At 36.8% G+C, this 13,592-nt stretch overlaps 1 protein-coding gene across 1 annotated transcript in view; it reads left to right on the top strand.

Annotated features, from left to right (window-relative positions):
- Window positions 1-5,790, top strand: part of GNAI3 (G protein subunit alpha i3) — a 42,754-nt gene extending 36,964 nt beyond the window's left edge. Inside the window, exons 8-9 of the mRNA XM_043460410.1 lie at window positions 4,296-4,508; window positions 4,599-5,790. Coding sequence (XP_043316345.1) covers window positions 4,296-4,486 — 191 coding nt within the window. The 3' untranslated portion in view covers window positions 4,487-4,508; window positions 4,599-5,790. The remainder of the gene's footprint in view (window positions 1-4,295; window positions 4,509-4,598) is intronic.
- The last annotated feature ends 7,802 nt before the right edge of the window (window positions 5,791-13,592 follow it).

The raw sequence follows: 13,592 nt of genomic DNA, 5'->3' as shown, positions 1-13,592 counted from the left end.
TATTTCTTCTGTCCTCATTTTTTGAGGCAAAGAAAGATAAAAATTTTGTATTCACAGAAAACAAGGATAAGATAGAGTTTTGCACTCAAGAAACTGACATTTGTTATAGAAAGAGAGAGAGACACATGTAAAGAGTTTCATTTTAGTGTGAAATGTTCATTAATAGAAGAACCAGAGACGTGGTTACCTCAGTGGTATCAGTGTAATCTTTTTCTAGAGGAAATGACACTTAGAGTGAGAGAATAGGAGGATGAACTAGAAATCATCAGGCAGGTGGGGGAGTAAAAACATTTTAGGAAAAGAAAATAGCATATATAAAAATCCACAGTTAAAATTGACGTGATTTGTCATAACTGCCATGACTGGTAAGGACATCAGTGACTTCACTTGAATTTAAACCAACTCTAGATAGGAAAAAAATCTCAGTCTCCTCATTTGCTATTTCAGTGGAGAGCACATCTCATATTTTAGAACAAATAGGGGTGCCTTGCTTAAATAAAAATAGCATTTAATGTATAATTGTGTGAAAAGTTTATGGGTAAAGCTGTATTTTTGCAGCATTGTGACAGTACCTTCTGCTTTAATATTAAACAGCTTGTTATTTAAATACTGGATCAAAATGGTTGGCTTCAAAATGTCGTCATTAATAAACTAACTTCATGTGCAAAAGAGAAAGACACGATTTGTTCTGAATCCTAGGAGAAATTTGATATTGCTGGAGCTTAGACTGTGAGGCGAAGTGGTTGGAGAAATGGCCAGGGATGCTCGTAGAGGGCATTGTATGCCATGCTGAGAAGGGGTGATCTATTGAAGAATATTCTTTGGGGTGCGTGATGTAGTAGAAACTGATTTTAAAAGATTACATAATAGATGCCAATAAAGATAGATAGTAGGGGAGTTGAATTAGTAAGGACTTTCAGTATGTACATAGAAACTTTTGGTGAAGGTGCAAAGACATATCATAGAATTCAAGGCAAGAATGCAGACGGTTCTCAAAAATGCAGTTAGAATTAGGAAATGTTGTCAGAAGCCCTGGAAGCCCTTCTTTCCCCATCTTTTTTCTCTCTTGTGTGTTCTCTATTCTTCTCTCTCTCCTTACCAACTCTCTCCTGTTCCGTTTATATGATAAAAGTTGGCCCTGTCATGGTTACTGTATCTCCTCCATTTAAAAAACCAGGCTAGGGAATTCCCTGGTGGTCCAGTGGCTAAGACTCTGCGCTCCTGATACAGGGGGGCTGGGTTCAATCCCTGGTCAGGGAACTAGATCCCACGTGCCACAACTAAGACCCTGTGCAGCCAAAAAAAAAAAAAAAAAAACAGTCTAGATTGGAATTGGTTGGCCCAAGGTTCAGATTGATTGGCCAAGGTTAAGTAAGGCAAAAACCCTTAGCTAAGTCAGTTGAGGTTAGGGTCAACAAACGTGAGCACTAGGGCTGTACCATTATGACCTTTAGATCAGAATTAAGTGTTTCTAGGAAAGGAGATCTCTTGTTAGCTGAGCAGATGCTGTAAATGCTTTATATCATAAGGTGAAACAGTGTAGCTAGGGTAAGGAAGTGGAAAGAGTCAAAGGCACTCTTGATTGGTACTTGGTACGTTCCTAAATATAAATTCATTTAGGAATGTTAAATAGGAGTTCATATTTTGGAATGTTGGTTTTGAAGTTTCTGAAACATCCCGGTAGAGATATTTAATAGATAGTTACATATATGGCCTTGGAGCTTGGGGAGAGGTTAAAGGTTAATAACAGATACTGATTTGGGGTCATGTGTAAATACAACATGAAAATGGATGAGATGACCTAGGGTGATGATATCGAGTGAGGAGAGAAAAGAATAGAATGGGAGCAAATACCAGCCTCTGTTGGCAGGAGAGAAAGAAAGGTTAGTATTGGATATAAAGAGAAGAATCTGGAAAGCTAAAGTGTCGTAAACTAAGAGGAGAGTTTAAATAGTGCGGAGTGGTCAACAGTGTCATATGCAGATAAGTAAAGTAAAATGCATTTTGAAAAAATGTCTTGTGGAGCTAGCAGTTAGAAGATCATTGTCAATGGAGAGCATTATCAGTGGGATGATGAGAGCAGAGCCAGGACCAGTGAGTTACTGAGTGGGAAGTAAAGAAATAAAGACAAGTGTAGCCTCCTCTTGAGCAGTTTAGATTATAGGGGAAGGAGAGATCGTTAAATGTCTGTAGGCTTAGAGGTAAGATCCTAAAGCAAAAGAGAAGTTGTTAAAAGTGGATGTAATTGATGGAGCAAAATTTGTAAGCAGGTGGGAAAAGAAGGAATCAAGAGTCTAGGTAGGATAAATGGATAAATAAATTAGTACATCTGTACTATGGAATATTATTTAGGTATGTGTGTTTGTGCTTGGTCGCATCTCTCTCATTGTGACCCCATGGACTGCAGCCTGCCAGGCTTCTATTTAGCTATAAAAAGGAACAAAGTATTGATAATGCTACAGTTTTGATGAATACTATAAACTTTATACTAAATGAAAGAAGCCAAACAGAAAAGGTCACATTTGTATGATTCCTTCTATATGGTATATCCCAAATAGGCAGATCCATAGAGACAGAAAACAAGTTGGTTGGCAGGAAATTGACACGGGGGAATGAGGAATGGTTATTTAATGGGAATGGGGTATTTTTCTGCGGTGGTAGGAAAGTTTGAAACTAGAGAGAGGTAGTGATTGTATAACGTGTGGCTGCACTGAATACCACTGCCACTGTATTGTAAACTTACTGCGTGTTATGTGAGTTTCATTTCAACTTAAAAAGTTGAGATGTAGTTTTAAAGCCCTTGTGGCCCCTCTTTTCTTAGGGACTTTTTCTTAGGGAATTAGAACTGCAGTCTTTGTTAAGAGTGAGGAGGAAGAGAAGAGTTGGTTAAGTTTATAGAAGGTAGCCAGATTTTAGAATGGGAGAAAAATCTTAAGACAAGTAAAGGATTGATGTTAATGTTTCAGCTGGGAATCTTCACACAGAGCAAAGAGTTGGCATTATCTTATCCATTTTTCGGTAGGGGGTGGGGTGAATTTCCAAGCCTGTTTTCCATTGCTGTCATTCTTCTTAAGAATTTTCACAGTCTTGATTTTCCAGGTATCAGTATCTCTTCCTACCAAACTAAAATCATGTTTTGGTCATCTGTCTAAATTTTTGCCTTTTCATATTCCTCATGGGGCAGAGAAGGGAGCAGCAGAGGGATGAGATGGTTGGATGGCATCACTGACTCAGTGGGCATTAATTTGAGGAAACTCTAGGAGATAGTGGAGGAAGGAGGAGCCTGGCATGCTGTAGTCCGTGGGGTTGCAAAGAATCAGACATGACTTAGTGACTGAACAACAGCTGCTTTAGTTTACCAGAGGTTCTGTACATCTCAGTAAATCTTATTCAAGCACCTACCAGGCTAGCTTCCTTCCTCTTTTAAAATACTGTTTAAATAATAGTCATTTTTTCTTGAGCTTTCCTTTGTTATTTAGTCTTCTTTATATACTTGGTTGTTGATATTTTTTTGGTCATGCTTAATGTCACTGAAAATAGCCTCTTAATTCTCAGGCAACTGTGTGTTGTCTTTGTTGAGTTTCCCTGGCTCTGCAGGCAATTTCTAAGGCTATTCTAAAGACTCACAAGTTGACGAGATTGTTTTGGAAACAGGTGATTGAGAGTGTTAATTTTAAATATTGTTGAAATAGGGTTACTTTGGATAACCCCCTCTTTGAAGAAAGAACAGATTTATTGAGATCTTCACATACCATAAAATGCAATTCAAGCCCCTTTCCCTTTTGCATCTACTGTATTACCTTTGGTTATTTAAACTATTGCTGTAAGGCTGTGAGGCTAAGCTCTGTTAAAACTGGATGATTTTGAAAAGAAGCATGAGTTACCCTTTTGAATTGTTTATTTCAACATCGATCCAAGGATCACAAGTTTTCTAACTTTTTTTTTTTAAGTTTTCTAACTTTTTAAGCAATTGTGTTCTTCTGGAAATGCATCCTCCCATTTCCCTAGTTTCTTTTTATACTTTCTAAATTTTTTAGCTAAAAAATGCAAATAAAAGGGAAAAAGGAAAAAAGTTTTGTTTTCCTGGATCTTTGTGATAAGTTTACTGACAATGAGATTGTGCACTCAAGAAACATGTGATTATAGAAAAACCTAAGGATTATAGAAAAATAGAAATCTGTTTATTTCAATTGGGTTATAGTCCCTCTCTCCATAAGTAAATGGTGATGGCCTGACTTAATTGAGTTCAGGCAGCTGTTACAATTTGAACTGAGAATATTGGGTGTCTGCCTCAGGTTCCAATACATATGAAGAAGCAGCTGCGTACATTCAGTGCCAGTTTGAAGATCTGAACAGAAGAAAAGATACCAAGGAGATCTATACCCACTTCACCTGTGCCACAGACACCAAGAATGTGCAGTTTGTTTTTGATGCTGTAACAGATGTCATCATTAAAAACAACTTAAAGGAATGTGGACTTTATTGAAGAATGTGGATGTTAATAAAAGGTAAAGCTTTCAACAGTTTGGTTACAGTGCTGCAGTCATGTCTCTTGACTTTGTAAACTTTTTCTAATTACAGCTGTTTTTCTTTTCTAGTTATTACGGTGTGGAGTGTTGAGACCAGACTTCCTTTGCTGCCTCATTGGGCAGCTGCAAGCATGAACGGGACCAGGGAATGGCGGCAGCATGCAGAATCCTAGCACTCTTTTAGCACAATCTTCTGTATTAGGGAACTCTTAATTGACACGAGATGCTAAAGTCAGACATTGGAATTGGAGCAACTGTAAAGTATGATTTGATCACCGAGACATGACTTGGATTTCATAGTCTCAAACGTTAGGCCAGATGTGAAGTGAGGTGCTGCATTCCAGAACTTCAATATGTAGCTTACTGTTTTTCTTCTTCCCTCCTGACAAACCACCAGTAGTTCATTTTTTCAAGTTTTGTTTTTTTTTTCATCAAGGGAAGAATAACTTCACTGAATTTTATTTTTTTGTGAAAGAATCTTTATTAAAACACAAACAATCTTAACTATGCACATGATGTGACCAGATCATCTTGAAAATATTCCTCTTAGTAGGAACTCTTTGTTTTTAACTCTAGGTATGGTCAGAATATAGTATTTCCATAATAACTTAATTCTTTTCAGTTATTTGGGCTCTAATTATAGGTTTTTGGATGAAATTTATCTTACTATCCTGTTCAGTGTACCATTATGGTTTCTAAAATGGCAGTTACATTGAAGAAGTCTATAATAAGATTCTAGCTCTCTTTTTTGTTTTTTTTTAAGCTTGTGGTTGAAGGTTAACCTAGTTTATGCTGATCACCAAATTACTAGATAAATGCTGATGTAGTATGATAAAGTCAGCTTCTTGGATACAGACACACCCAGGGCAGCTGTCAGTTAGAAAAGTATATTGCTAAATTCCAAACAGAACCAGTGACTTTGCTGCTACATATCTGCTAAATTGATCACTTTGATTCTTGCTTGTTTGTCTCAGTCATAGGGAGTTGTGTAAAAGATGCCCCATGTTTTCCATCTTCCATTGGCCTTCTCTGTTGAGAAACATCTGAAGTGTATTAAAAGTGCATGCTTTTACTTTGTAAATGTGGTGCCAAATCCCTGTTTGCCATTGTTTTTACTGTAGCAATGTTGATTGTAGCGATCCTTAGTCAGTACCTTGTTTTGTTGAAACTATTGATTTTGGGACTTTTTTCTACTTTGTTGTGTGTACAGATTTTAATCTGTTATAGTTGGCAGCAGTATTAAAATGGCGAGTAAAGAGTCCAGGTTTGTTCCTTTTTGTAATTAGTCCTTTCTGGAAATATTTTCTTCTGCTGTTTTTTGCCCCTGCTGAGTGTGCTTAGGCCTTTGTCTGAGAATGGGTTTAAGTAGAAGGGTTCTCTGAAGGGCTTAAGTCTTTTGACGTTAATAGTACTGTTGAGTCCTGGCCTGACCGAGGTTGTTGTGTCACATCTGTATAAGTGATACACAGTCCAAACCCGTTTTCCAGATTGACATTCTGGTTGTGTGAAGAGCTCTTTTCACCTCAGCCTGCAGGTCCTTTTTGCAATGTACTACTGCAAATGTCATTAAATATTGAATGGTCCATTACAGGAAGGCAAATGAAGAGAATGCAGTTTGAGCATTCCATATCAGTAATTTGAGCAGTGCCTTTTGGGGTTCAGTCTTTTTGGATTGAATTCTATTTCATCTTTTGATGTGACCTTTCAGTAGGTTTAAAAAAATAAGGGTGGTCACCAAAGCTGGTTCAGAAGGCAAGCCACAGCACTTCAGTGCCTTTATTGGTAGGTTTTTTTCTTTTTGCTTTCTTGGGAAAATTACAACTCTGCAGGTGGTATAACTGTATTATCTAACAACTTTTTTTTTTTAGGATTGGCAAAACTGGATCTAAAAGAAAGACAATTATTAGCTTCAGTTGGTGATTGACTTATGCTCACAGTGTAAATAAGGGATAGTTCTTGTGCATTTTGAGTATATCTTTTCCTTATTGTATTCTGTGATGTAGAATCATTTGGAAATGAGAACTGGTAGAATGTTACTTTAACTGTAGTTTTTCCATAGTCTGGGCTAGTGGGATCGTGTTGTTGATAAACCAAAACAAGAGATAATCCAAAAAAGTTAATTTAACTTGAAATGCATTTTGTATTTTCATTTGAATGTGTCTATCTGATGTGTTAATTTTTTAGCCTTTTCATTAATGAAAAATAGTAATTCTCTTTTTTGACTTTACACCATTTACATTTATCCTATATTTATGTGAGGATCACGTCTTACCCCTCCATCCCAAATAATTTATCAAAATGCACATTTGTGAGGGCACAGTTTCAGTCAGTGGTTTTCACATATGCTTTTAGTCAAAATCACCTGGATCCATCTCAGAGATTGACTCTTGACTGGCGGGCTAGCAGTCTATAATTTTAAAAAGGTAATTTTGATATGATGAATCTGATGGTCATTTGTGTTTTGAACTGAAAGATCTTTTCTTATAGCAGAGCCAAAATGTGGGGATGACACATCATATCTAGTAGCCTGGAGAAAAAGGATTGATATTTGTAATCAAAGAAATGAAAAATTGCCTGTGTCTTTTTGGTGGAGAATACTGGAAATTTGTGATGGATCATGTTTCAGAATTTAGTTGGCCAGGCTTCTCAGCACATCTAAGAACATTAAAAAACATCTAAGAAAATTAAAAAATTAAATAACAATAAATAGCCATTAGCAGGAAGGACTGTAACAGCAGCTTTATTTCGTTGACAGTCACATCTTTGCCACCTGATTAAAACTCTGGGCTGTAAAATTGCCATCTGTTAGGCTCCTATGTAAAGAGGGAAGTATTCTGCTCCTTAATGGTCTGTCTTAGGGAATAAATAACCTTACAGTTTCAGCCTTTCAACAGATTTCACCTCCTGGCGTGAAAATTCTAAGAACTGTTAGAGTTATTCATAAGTGGACCTTGAAGTGTCCTTTTCATCTTGGATGGTTTGAACTCGAGACCTCTAGTTCAGTGCATCGTACCTGACGGGTTGTGACTTTTCACAGGGTGCTGCTTTCTGAGAAAGATGGACCACATTTTAAAAATCTGTTTCCTTGCCTGGTTTACTTTTTATTATTTTATGTATTCTATTTGTGTTTTATTATATACACATTTTAGAGTATTTAAAAATAACTGCTGGTTCTTTGAATTTATTTGCTCACCTTATATTCTTACATTCTGGCCACTGATGTGTGGCCATTCTCTCTGATTTGTAGCTATAACTTTGTTTGGATCTTGATGACCTGATCTGACTTTTTTATATTTGTCCATTTGCTTAGCATAGTTCTGGCATTTCCTGTTGCAGAGCTCCTTGCTGCATTGGCAGTTACATACAAGGGGAAGTTAGACTCTCAATCAAAAAGCTGCCTTTGCATGATTTTTTTTTTCCTTCTGGATGTTCAAAAAACAGTGGCCCCGTACTCACTGATACAAACCTAAAATATTAATAGTACTAATTCCTTTTACTGATTTCCTGTGAAATCTTTCATATGTGATACTGACTTTAAGAATAAAATTATCTCAGTTTCCCAGTACTACCAGGTAATTTTCTTCTTCCAGTTTAGGTTTCAAAGTACAAATCAGAGACCTGACCTGAACCAGCCACAGGTCTCCTTATAAATTTATGACTGTCCAAACAAAAAAGAAAACCAAGCTGCTTAGAGATCTGGAACTTAGATACCTCTTACTATCAACTATCAGAAAGTAAAAGATTTAAGTGAGGCATACTGAAGAACAGACTTCGAGGATGGTCGGGATCGTTGTTCCTTTACCTTTGTTTAGGTTGAATCCCCATTCCCCCTTACCACTCACCCTCCAGTTTTCTCATAACCTTTTATGAGTTACTTCTGCCGAGGAGAGCATATTTTAGAACATATCAGGGCAGGACAGTTACTTTCTGGTACTGTGTCAGGCCTGCACCTGGCTTTACTCAGGTCGTCTCAGGAATCAGAAATAATATGGAATATTATGCAGCAGTAGATACCTGTGGTGGAAGATTAACATAGAAATTCTTTGGCTAACCTCGACTCAATTAAAATGTCCAAACCAGGCCCTCAAAATATGTATTTTTTAAATAAATTCCTCAGGTGGTTCTGATGCGACTAACCTGGGCCAACATCCTGGGGACAACTGAATAGACCTTATATTAAAGATCAACATGAATAGTAAACAACCTCTAAATCACTAGTGAATGACTTGAGTTATTTTTTATTTGCAGTAAGTACAAAGCACCTTTTGTACATAACTTAAAGTGCCTTTCACACAAAAAGTTAGTTTGAGGACAGTTTAGCCAAAGAACATTACTGCATTTTGGATAAGAGTATTTAGTTTTTATACAAAATTTAGACAAAACAAGAAACTTGGGTTTTCTAAACATTTATTTCATTTATTTCACTCCATTTATTTCCAGTGAAAATGGAAAGATACACAAAAGTAAAGATAAAATCCTATAACAAAGATAACTATAATAACATGAATATCCATTTACAGTCGGTAGATAAAGAACAAAACCAGCTATAGAATGAAAATCTTTTGGGGATGAGGTAGGTAAAGGGAATAATTGAGGAGTTAAATATACATCTCTGTATGCCCAGTGGTATATGTTTTCCCTCCCTGAAATCTAGTGGGAATCAACATAGTAGGAGAAATAATCAACTATTAGTAAATATACTTATGGGGTACACCGTCTCAATGTGTTAGCATTAGCTGTAAGATCATTTATAGCTGGAATATTAAATTCTGTACAATTGTGTTGTACAGATATCCTATCTTCTTGCCCCCACCCCCCGCCCCCCGGCCATATTCCTTTGGGTTATCCAAACATTTTTACCAAGAGGCTTGTTTATATGTAAGAGAGAATCCCAGTGGACATAACAAATTATAAGAAATTACCTGTTTTTTTCTAACTGTTCATCTTTGCTTATATAGGATGAAGGGTCCTCTTACGAGGTTAGAGAGTTGCTTGATGTGCGGGGTTCTGGTCTTTTCCCTGCTTCCAGCTAGCTATGAAATCTTTCAGTCTTATATCCCTCATCTAAAGACAGACTAAAGTACTCCTTCCAGCTCTGATATACTATAGTTCTGATCAAATAAAAATAACAGGTTAGAAATGTTTCATAAATATTCTTTATGATACTCGAAATTGTACTCTACTCCAAAAAAAAAAAGTAAGTCTTGAGACAATACCTACAAATGTTCATTGTTGCTGGTTGTCTTTTCTCAGAATCGCTTTTGCCATACTCATTTCAAAAACCTAAAATGAACTAAATTACTAGAAATTCAACTACAAATTTTATTTTGTGAAGCAGGGTGAAAAGGTCTGTAAAGATTTTGCATTTAAATCCAGTTCTTTATTTCCTGTTCAAACCGGTGTTTGCTTTTACATGACCAAAGGGCAGAAAAGTTCCTACAATCTGCAGTTTATCTGTTTGACCTCACAGAGATGTCTTCACACTTCTGCCTAGCAGGATCACCAGAGGCTCTGGCACACTTGCAGTCCCTGGCCCAACACTGAAGTCCTGCTGGAATCTGTGCTCCGGGGGCTGTGCCGGGTAGAGAGGGCAGTGGGAGGTAAGAGCTCTTCACCCTTCACCACCTTCTCCACCCAGCAGAGCCAGCACACTTTGGTCTACGGCACAGCTCCAAGTATAGCGTGGTTTTTGAAGGTTCTTATTTTTCACCTTGGGGATGGGGCCACCCAGATTTTGATTATTTGGGGTACATGTACGTGAATTTTTTTTTTTTTTATCAGAGTAGGAACTATTTTGAGTAAATGTGTCTTTTATATGGTTCTTATACTGAATTTTTGTGCTCATTTTATCCATCTTTTAATGGACAGAAACATAAAAGCACATTTCCAGTTATATTTTTTCTGTTATTTTTTATTGTAGTAAAATGTACATAACATAAAATTTGCCATTTTAACATATTTAAGTATGTAGTTCAGTAGTATTAGGTGCATTCATGTTTTTATGCAATATCACCACCGTCCATCTCCAGAACTTTTTTCATCTTCCCAAACTGAAACTGCTGAAACTGTACCCATTAAATAATAACTCCTTACTTCCATTCTACTTTCTGTCTTTATAAATTTCACTACTTTAGATTCTTGATATAAGTGAAATCATACTGTTTGTCCTTATGTGTCATATTTTTGTAAGAAAAAAAGCAACTGTCATCAGATATGAAATGGAACTTAATTTACATTTGGCTTACTTTGATCAGTGTCTAATCACACAATTCAAGGAAAACATGGTCTCTGCCCTCTGAGATAAGAACAGGAAATTATACCTTCAGCAAACAAAGCTATTTATATTTTTATTATTCTATGCTAATATCACATCCATTTTGAGGCCAGTTTGTATCTAGTTTGGAGATGGTTTTGTTAAATAGCTATGATTTAGAGTTGGCATAATTTAAAAATAACCAAGGACTTGTTTGGGACTAGAAGGAGCTTAGGCGAATGAGAAAATTGACTTTGACGTTACGGTGATTGGTGGACTGTTGGTATTGTGCAGATAGAAAAACCACTGGCTTTGGATTCAGAAGACCTATTTTGGAGTTTAAGTTCTGTTACTTCCCAGCGGTGTGATCTTGATGAACACACTCCACCTCCCTTGGCCTCAGTTGCTTATCTATAAATTGCTAGTGATGGACATGAAATATTTTGAGTTTCTTCTAGCTTTATCATCCTAAGCATTAAGGTTGCAGTATATGAAAACAGGGTCGAGTATTAGTTTCTAACCTATCTTGTTACAGAAAAGAATTTGTGATGACATAAAATTCAACAGTATAATATAAATTTAAAATGCAGCAAAAGAAGACATATAGACAGCAGAGTGAGTATATGGCATAATTTTGGTTTTAAACTTTCTAGCAGCTGTTTTATGCAAAGAGAACTTTTCATGGACACAATCAAAATGTCCATGAGATAAAAATAAGCCAGTAGGATAGCAGAAATACCAATGTAGTTGTTTCTAATAGTGTAAGGTTTAGGAATCATCTCTGGGTCTGACAAACAATTAGCTGTGGTAAGGATTAATACGTTTTTTGGAAGCCTACGCAGAACATTTGAAGTCAAATCCTCTTACCTTTACTCAGAGAAGAGCCTGGTGTTTGCTAAGAGTTTTAGGAAATTATTTTGACTTTGTTCTAAGGAACAGGTGAGTGGATGACCAAGGCCCCCAACTTTTATTCTGTGTAGACTCTCTAGAAGAGTTTAGCTTGAAAGCATTATAAGATGAATAACCAGATAGCTAACCTGAGTAAAGCGGCTGTAGAAGTGTTGCTTTTAAGTACTGCTACTTCCCTATCCAGCCTCCAAGATAACCTTTCGGCAAAGTGAATATAGGGCATCTTTTGGCTTGTGGAAGTTTGTTTATAAACCAGTTAAAAGTTGAGATGTCTACCAGAGCAAAAGAAAACAAAAATATAACTGTGTTTTATTCTCCTAGAGATTGTTCTACCATAAGACCTGTCCCACTGACTCTGTTTTCATGCTAGTACTGTAGGGCAAGTTCTATATGAACATTAATAACCAAGGAGTCTGTGTTGGGCTTCTATAGTTTGGCTTATAACCAATCCTGCCTAGAGTCAAAGATCGAGGAAAAGATAATTTAGGAAAGCAGACAATTTGGTGTGATTTGCGGGTAGGTGGGGTTACCCTTCTTAAAGGTAGAATAAATGGGAAAAACTACATTTGGGCCTTGAATAGGTAAGGTCATAGCTGTAGCAAAATTCTTAACCTGGGGCTTCAGAACTCCAAAAATACAACTGTTGTTGGTTCAGTATGTTGGTTTCCTTTGTAGTTCTCTGAATTTTGTTTTATGCATTTTAAAGTATCCTGAGAAAGAGATCCATAGGCTTCATCAGACTGCTAGAGGGTTTTATGATACCAAAAGAAAAAAAAAAAAAATCTCAGAACCCCTATAAGTTGAATTAAAGCAAAGAGGTTAGTGAGCATTAGAGCGTGCCCTTTGGAATAGTCCCTGAACAGTCTTGGATACAAGAGATCTTGCCCAGATTTTTTTTCTTCGGTTTAAGTTTTTTAATCGGCAGTAGACAGTAGTTTTCCTTATTTCCCTGGTAATTTTCCCAAGTTGGTTTCTTTTCAAAGAATCAGACTATTAAATGAATCCAATTTTAACACCTGCAAATTTATTCTTCAGTGTATTTCAAGCTCATATGGCTCTCTGGTATCAATATTGCTAGTAGTAGCCTAAGTGTGAATGTGTTTTTCTGGCAAGGAGCAGATTTTCATTTTAATTGACACTTTCTTTTATATACTAAATCTTGGATGCCAAGAGCTTTCCTCACTAGTAGTTGTAAATGCTAAATCTATACTCAACTTCACCACCTCCTGTCAAGATAAATACAAGCTTTGTTTCCCCTCAAAGGAGCTCAAGGGATAATTTAATTGTTGGCCTGTTTGGGGAGATGTTGTTTTCAGCCAGGCATCACATGGATCCAACTGCAAAGATTTTCAGTGCCTAAAGCAAAATAGCTGCCTTTTTTGTTCTGAAACATGTAGCAGTTGAAATGAGGATTTTAGGATTGCTCACTTGTTCTAAATTCTGTGACCAAGAAGTAGCAGCAATATAATCATTAATACTCCAAGTGGGAGTGTGTTCTGTCCTCCAGGTTCATTCAGAAAGTGTCTTATATAGCTGACAGAGTTACTTAGAGGGATAAGTATCCCTATACTTACAGAGATATAGGGAACACAGTCTGGCAGTTTGGGAGCAGAGGGATAATATGATTTAACGAAAATCATTTTGGGGAACTCCCTGGCAGTCCAGTGGTTAGGACTCTGACCAGGGCCTGGGTTCAATCCCTGTTTGTGGAACTAAGATCCTGCAAGGCAAGCCATGTGGCCAAAAAAAAAAACAAAACAAAACACCAAAAAACTGGATGTGTGCCTTAGAGCTCACAAACTCACATCTATCTGATGATTCAGATCTCTTAGCTAAGGCACATAAAGGTCTTATAGTAAAAAAGGGTGGTAGGTTTATTGAAATTCTGTTTTTAACTAATT

The sequence above is a fragment of the Cervus canadensis genome, chromosome 2 (genome assembly GCF_019320065.1).
Source record: "Cervus canadensis isolate Bull #8, Minnesota chromosome 2, ASM1932006v1, whole genome shotgun sequence".
Taxonomy (NCBI): domain Eukaryota; kingdom Metazoa; phylum Chordata; class Mammalia; order Artiodactyla; family Cervidae; genus Cervus; species Cervus canadensis.
This window is presented reverse-complemented; position numbering and strand designations above follow the sequence as displayed.